This window comes from Arachis hypogaea, chromosome 10 (genome assembly GCF_003086295.3).
Source record: "Arachis hypogaea cultivar Tifrunner chromosome 10, arahy.Tifrunner.gnm2.J5K5, whole genome shotgun sequence".
Taxonomy (NCBI): domain Eukaryota; kingdom Viridiplantae; phylum Streptophyta; class Magnoliopsida; order Fabales; family Fabaceae; genus Arachis; species Arachis hypogaea.
In genome coordinates this window covers 96,212,615-96,219,775 of record NC_092045.1, presented here as the reverse complement: position 1 = coordinate 96,219,775, position 7,161 = coordinate 96,212,615, and the positions used below count along the sequence as shown (strand labels likewise).

The 7,161-nt window shown below is 31.5% G+C and overlaps 1 protein-coding gene across 1 annotated transcript; it reads left to right on the top strand.

Annotated features, from left to right (window-relative positions):
• Positions 1–6,550: 6,550 nt before the first annotated feature.
• Positions 6,551–7,161, top strand: LOC112718310 (dirigent protein 4). The gene has a single exon (XM_025770106.3). The coding sequence runs from the start codon at positions 6,593–6,595 to the stop codon at positions 7,109–7,111; it is 519 nt and encodes a 172-aa protein (XP_025625891.2). The 5' UTR covers positions 6,551–6,592; the 3' UTR covers positions 7,112–7,161.

Below are 7,161 nucleotides of genomic sequence, written 5' to 3'. Positions count from 1 at the left end.
TGGTTGAGTTCCTTTCATTTTTTATTCCTCCCCTCTTTTTCTATTTTTTTCTGGTTGAGTTCTGCTATTTTTTTCTCTTTTTTTTCCTTTACGTTATTTTCCTTTTCGTTCGTCCCCCTCCCTCCTGTTTCGTTTTAAATTTTTTTTCTTTTATTATTTGGTTTTCGTAAAAATAAAGTAAAATAAAATTAAAAAAAATAAAATAGTTTAATACTAATATTTTTTTATTTCTGAAATTAAGTTTGGTGTTGACGCTTCGCTTAAGGGTTTTCTGTCTCTTCCTATGGCACCAAAAGGGAGGCGAATCATTTTCATTGAGGAACACAACCTGAAGAATAAAGCGACAGCTAGGATAACTAAGGTGGTTGAGTTCCTTTCATTTTTATTCCTCCTTTCTTTTTCTATGTTATGTTCCGGTTTTCTGCTATTTTACTTTGTCTGTTGTATGATCCTTTATTAGTTAGAATCCTAGGACTAGTTTAGTTTCCTTTTTTATGCTGAAAAGATGTTTCATATACCACTCACTGAACTTGAATCCAAAAAGAAAAAGAAAAAGAAGTGATGTATTGCATGAGAAATTGAGTTTAATTCTAAGAATAGTCTTATTTACTTAAATGTGGTGGTATTTTCTGTAATTTTTGAATGCATGATATAAACAGTGCATATTTGAATTTGAATCAAGAGATGTTGATGTATAAGGAACAAGAATTTAGAGAATTATTATGACTTCTCTAAAATAAACAAAAATTTAATCCTTGAAGCAAAAGAAACAGCAAAAGAAAAAAATCATTATATAAATAAATAAATAATAATAAAAGCAAGGTTCAAGGCTCTGAGCATCAATGACTAGGGAGATCGGACATGATTAAAAGCTCAAAGAGTTGTTTCCCTAGTCATATGCTTGTGGTGTGATTGTGTCAAGTAATCCTTGAGACAGAACACTTAGAGTCGAGACCAATTACATTTAACAGAGTATGCCAAAGGCTTTGAGCACCACTGTCTGGGAGTAACTGAAAGAAAAATCAGGACTCAAAGAGAGTCCCCCAGTTAAGTGCTTGTGGTCTGTGTCAAGTAATCCTTGAGGCAAAACATTTAAAGTCACGGCTAGGCTCAAGGTGAAAAGCACCAAAGAAAAAATAAATTAAAGTAAATTTTGCTGTGTTCAAGGATTAAACTAAAATATAAAGATCAGAGAATTCATAATATTATCCGGATTCTAATTCCGAATGACATTAACATTCTTCTGATTCAAAGGAGAGTGAGATACCAAACATATTCAGGATTACAGTTATAAATCCCACTATAAAAAGAGACATGAGCTTAATCGAACTCTCATTCTCATGCAAATTCACATCCCAAGCCTATATTAGTTTTGGTCGCTTGAGGACAAGCAACAGTTTAAGTTTGGTGTTGTGATGCGTGAGCATCTTGTCTATCTTTTCCTAGTGAATTTGCACTTAAATTGTTGAGTTTAATTAAGAATTAATTATATTTTAGCCACTATGGATACTATTTTGAGTTTTTGGGTAATTTTATTTATTTTAGGTAGCATTCGACTGGATTTGGTGGAGTTTCTACAGCTCAAGAATCAAAGAAGATCGCAGCGAGGAGCGACGCGCACGCGTGCCTGATGCGAGCGCGTGATCTGGAAGTATCCATGGCGACACGTACGCGTGACTGACGCGTACACGTGATTTGAAGATTTGCTCAACGACGCGTACGCGTGACTGACGCGTCCACGTGACTCGCAGAAAAGACCATCGACGCGTATGCGTGACTGACGCGTACGCGTGACATGCGCCACGTGCAGAAAATGCAGAAAACGCTGAGGGGTGATTTCTGGGCCCCATTTTAGCACCCAAGTTAGGCGTGGATCCAGTGAAGCCAAGTGGTCTCTACGTTACAAGACGCGGAGTAGTTAGTTAATTCTGATTTAAATTCAAATTTGATTTTAAATCTTATCTTTTAGGAAAAGATGTTATCTTAATTTAAAATATTAGATTTTAAATTAATTAGGATTAGTTATAAAAAGGGGAGACTTCTCTTCTATTAGGTAGATTACATTAGAGGGATTCCATTAGGGAATTCTACACAAATTTACATTCTACATTCCATGAGCAACTAAACCTCCACTGTTAAGGTTAGGAGCTCTGTCTATTTGTATGGATTGATTTTATTACTTTTTCTATTTTAATTTATGTTTTGGATTTATATTTAAGAATTATTTTCGTTCTTTATCTTATGAATTTGGGTGGAACGGAAGTATGACCCTCTTTCTACTTGAGTTCTTGTATAACTTGAAAAAGCTCTATACTTGAACAACAGCTTGAAAACATATTCTCCTAAATTCTAATTATCTGGATTTAACGGGATATGTGACATATAATCTTTTATTCTTTGGGTAATTAGAGTTTTTGTGGCATATAAACTGAAAATTGATTTTTACCCTCTAATTGGAATTAATTGACCAAGGGATTGGCAGTTAATGAATTTTAGAGGAGACTAGGAAGGTCTAAGGAATTAGGGTCTAGTCACATATAGTTTGCCATAAATTAAATCCTATATAACTAAAATAGTTAGTAAGAAAATTTAATCCGGAAAAATAGATAACTCTAAAGCCTTAACTGTTTATCCATATTTTATTCCCAATTTATTTAATTGTCTATACTTTTGATATTTTGAATTCAGACTTAAACCTTTTGAACATCTCAAAACCAATTTTGGCTTGCCTAACTAATCCAATCAATCAATCATTGTTGCTTGATCCATCAATCCTCATGGGATCGACCCTTACTCACGTAAGGTATTACTTGGTACAACCCGGTGCACTTGCCGGTTAATAAGTGTGGGTTATAAATTCCGCACCACTTGCCAACCTACCAATTGACACCCTGTGACTGGAGCTAGCTATCTAACTGATTGGTCAATCGCCAAAAGACTCGAACCTATTGACCAAGTGATACTTCGGCGATTTATCCCGATCGACCACCAACAACCCCAAGTAATCAACCAACTGGCCAATCGACCAATGATTGATAGACAAAGAAACTACCTTGTGACCTATTTCGACTTACCGACCACTGACTTGCTCTGACCAACAATCTACATTGGATGACTGCTCGTCGATCTACTACTAACTAACGACCAACATAGACAATTGATCTACCACTAGCCTCGTCATTGTAACAATTTTTTTATCATCGAATAACACTTGGTGACCTAACTCACCGAAACCCTAGTTGACTGCTTAGACAACCTCAAACTATGAAAGTTGATTGTCAATGTCCATCCCTATCATCCGATCATGGATGACTCCCTTGAGCCATGAGAGATTTTTGCCCTGGTTTCCTTCGTTCACTAAGTATTTTGGTTTCACGACCTTATTGTGTGATCCCTTGGCCTTGTGAGTTGGCAGACCAACGAGTTAGCCCGCCAAAGTTTCTGTAAAACAAAATTAATAAGATTAATTAAAATTAATCTAAAAAAACATAATTAAAAATAAAATAAAAATAAAAAATAGCCAAAATTACAATACAAATTTTCATTATCTTTTTCTAAATTTTCATCTTCAATGAAATTATTTACAATAGTATGCATAAATAGAATTATCTTTATTTAAGAAATAAGTCACATAATTTAAACACATATATGAGAGTATAAAATAAAATAAATAATAAAAAAAATAGAAAAGTAAAAAATAAAAGAAGTGTATTTAAAAATAGTATATTTATTAATTTTTGTAGAATTAATCATTCTTTTATTAAAAAAAAAACTTGGCCCGGTAGGCCAACCCATCCTATCTCCTCAAAACCTGCGAGTTTGATAGTGCGGGCTTGGCAAGCAACCTTTTGATAGTGTGGGCCGGCGCATTGAGTTTGGCCCGTTTTGCTATCCCTAGTTATGACTACGTCCATGTAAGTAGGGGTTTAGGGTTTGGATTGGTTTTGAGTCAAAAACTCATCTAATTTGAATACTAAATTTACTTGTGGTGCGGTTTGCATTGGATATTTTTTTTAGAGAATTCGATCCAATTTCAAGATGAATTGAATTTGTGATTTTGTAAATTAAAAAAAATTAAATATACATAACAAATATCAACATCAAATTTTAAATGACCAATAATGATATAATGAGTCTCAATAATATCTTAAAAAACTAACAATAACATAACAATAGAAATAAAATTATAGGTTAGTTAAAATAAGTAAATAAGTAAATCTCATTTTGAATTTATAAAATGTTTACTAAATAAAAATAATATATGAATAACATAAAAATGTATAATAATTGAACGTATTATAATTAAAATTTAAATATAATAATAAAATAATAATATATCACATTGTACAGTTTGAATTGGATTGGTTTAAATAAGTAGATTCGAAATCCGATTCAATTCATACGATTTGTCAAAAATAAAATTCAATCAAATCTAAATTAGTATGGTTTTAATCGATTTTTTATATAGATTGGATTGGACGAACGATTCAATTTAAATCAGTTTAAATTTAAACACTCTCACACATAAGGTTGATACTATTAACAATACTATATATTTTTTAAAATTAATAAAAATTTTAATGTTTATTTAAAAGATATTGGATATCATTAAATTGTGTATTCTATAATAAAAATTAAATATAGACATGCAGTTTATTTGAAAAAGTTATAATTTCGTAATATTATTACAAATGAAATATATTTTTTGTTCCTAACGTTTTTGAAAAAATTCAAAAATATCCTTAATGTTTAATTCATTTTAATTTTATTCATAATATTTTTCATAAGTTTTAATTTGATTGTTACCATTAATTTTTCTATGATCTAACAGTTAGTCAACTTTTCTTTTCAATTTTATCCTCACAATCCATTCATCATCATCATTCTTGTGATCTTTTCTGAACCATTCCTCTCTCTCTTTTAAATATCTTTTTCCCAAACCTTCATTGTCACACAACACCACTACCACCTCCGTCATCTCCTAAACTTAGATGAACACTCTACTTTCGTCTTCAGTATCTCTCACAATACATGCTTCTTTTCCTCCTTTTTCTTCCAACTTAGATGTTTTTTCTGGTTGTTCCAAGTTTATAGGCATTTATGACCCCCAAAAAAAAACACACAGAGGCATTAGATTTCAGTGCAAAAGGGGTTTTTTTTATCATTGAACTTCGCTGCAATAGTAGACATCTGGTCTGGTGGCCCTGCCTCTGGTCTCACTTTTTTTTTTCTTTCATTTTTTGTTTCTCCCCCTATTTTTCAATTTTTGTGGATATTTTAAGTTTAGCTTTTCTTTTTTTTTTTGTATTCGAATTTATGATACTAGTATTAAATGATTTAAATAGAGTTTTTTCCATCAAGTTTAGATTCAATCTATTTAGAGATGTTTTAGTTGAATATGTTTCTCCTTTTAGAGATTCAATCTATTTAGAGATATTTTTATTTTATTTTATTTTTTATTGGCGTGGGAGGCTAGTCGAATGGGGCTAGATTATTGGATTGTAAAGTATGAATTTAGTTTCCGAAATTGAAAGATGCATTTTGTTTGGGGTAATTTGTCAAATTAATTATACAGTATTTGTTATTTTGTTTAGTTCTTTTGGGACTAATTGTGAGCATGTTAATCTGTTGGGGATGAATTATTGTCATTTTAATATTCAGGAGACCTAATTGGTTGTAACATGCACGTTTTTACAATTTGAAAAATGTGGGTAGTAGTGTCGGTATTGTGTGTCAATAGAAATTTAAAAAGAGGTTATTTGCAAGAGAAAGAGAAATAGGAAAGAGAAAAATGACGATGACGATAAAGAATTGATTTTAGGAGTAAAATTGAAAAAAAAAAGTTGACTAATGATTAATCATATAGAAAAATTAACGTTAAAAATAAAATTAAAATTTATCAAAAATATTAATAATAAAATCTAAACAAATTAAACATTAAAAATATTTTTAAAATTTAGAAACATAAAGTATATTTTATCCTATTATTAGGATAAAAAATACTAGTAACACAAATAAAATGGATACTTATATATTTAGATTTGAAATAATCATTTACAAGGAAAACAGAATCCGTCCCTTGTATGGGTACCATTTTGGGTTTCATGAATGTATCTAAAAAATTAAATAGTATTTATTATTTGTGAATCCTATTCTTTTAATCAATCATTTTTGAGAGACTATGAAATTAATTTAAATAATTTAAAATTATTTTATTTAATATTTATTAATTATCGATAGAATAATTATATAATTTTAAATATAATAAATATATAATTTAAAAATTATCGCTATAAAAAATATAAACATAATATTATATAAGATAATTTTAGATATTAAACATTTTAATTCATTAGTAATTAGATTATCACTTTATCATGTTTTTGTCTTTCCATTTTAGAGGAAGTTGATCTATATCAAATTAAACCACATATATCATCCATTGCGGATTTGCGGTTGACCAAAAATCTAAGCATTAATTACTAGTTACTACTATCACTAAAATAAAAAGCCCACACAATTCAATTGTCCATGTATCAGAAAAATGGAGAAGAAAACAATCCTCCTAGTTTTGGCTTTGTTATTTTGCTGCATGAGTATCCAAGTTCATTCGAAATATCACTCGGAGAACAAGAACGGTTTCCATTACAAGGAGAAAGTGACCAATCTCCATTTCTACCTCTTTGACTTCCTCACTGGGAAAAACCCCTCCGCCGTGGAGATCGCGCGACCCAACCGTCCCGTGGGGGCAAAAGCTTCCACTCCATTCGGCCATATTTATGCCATTGATGATCCACTGAGAGAAGGGCCTGATGAAAACTCAAGCGTCATTGGCAATGCGCGGGGTTTTTACTTGTCAACAAGCCAAAGTGAGGATCTAACCCTTCTTATGAATGTGGATTTTGGGTTCACCAAAGGAGAGTTCAACGGGAGCTCCATCAGCGTGGTTTCGAGGAATCCGGTGACGGAGCCGCATAGGGAACTGGCTGTTGTCGGAGGGAGAGGCAAGTTCAGGCTCGCTAGAGGCTTCGCTGAGCTTACAACTTATTATCTCAATACAACAAATGGTGATGCTATTATTGAGTATAACGTTACTGTTTTACATTATTGATAAGGTGTAATATTATCCTAAGACCAAATATGACGGAATGATTATCATTA

Bases quoted from the DNA above. Each gene is read 5' to 3' on its own strand.
- LOC112718310 (XM_025770106.3), top strand. From the start codon at position 6,593: ATGAGTATCCAAGTTCATTCGAAATATCACTCGGAGAACAAGAACGGT.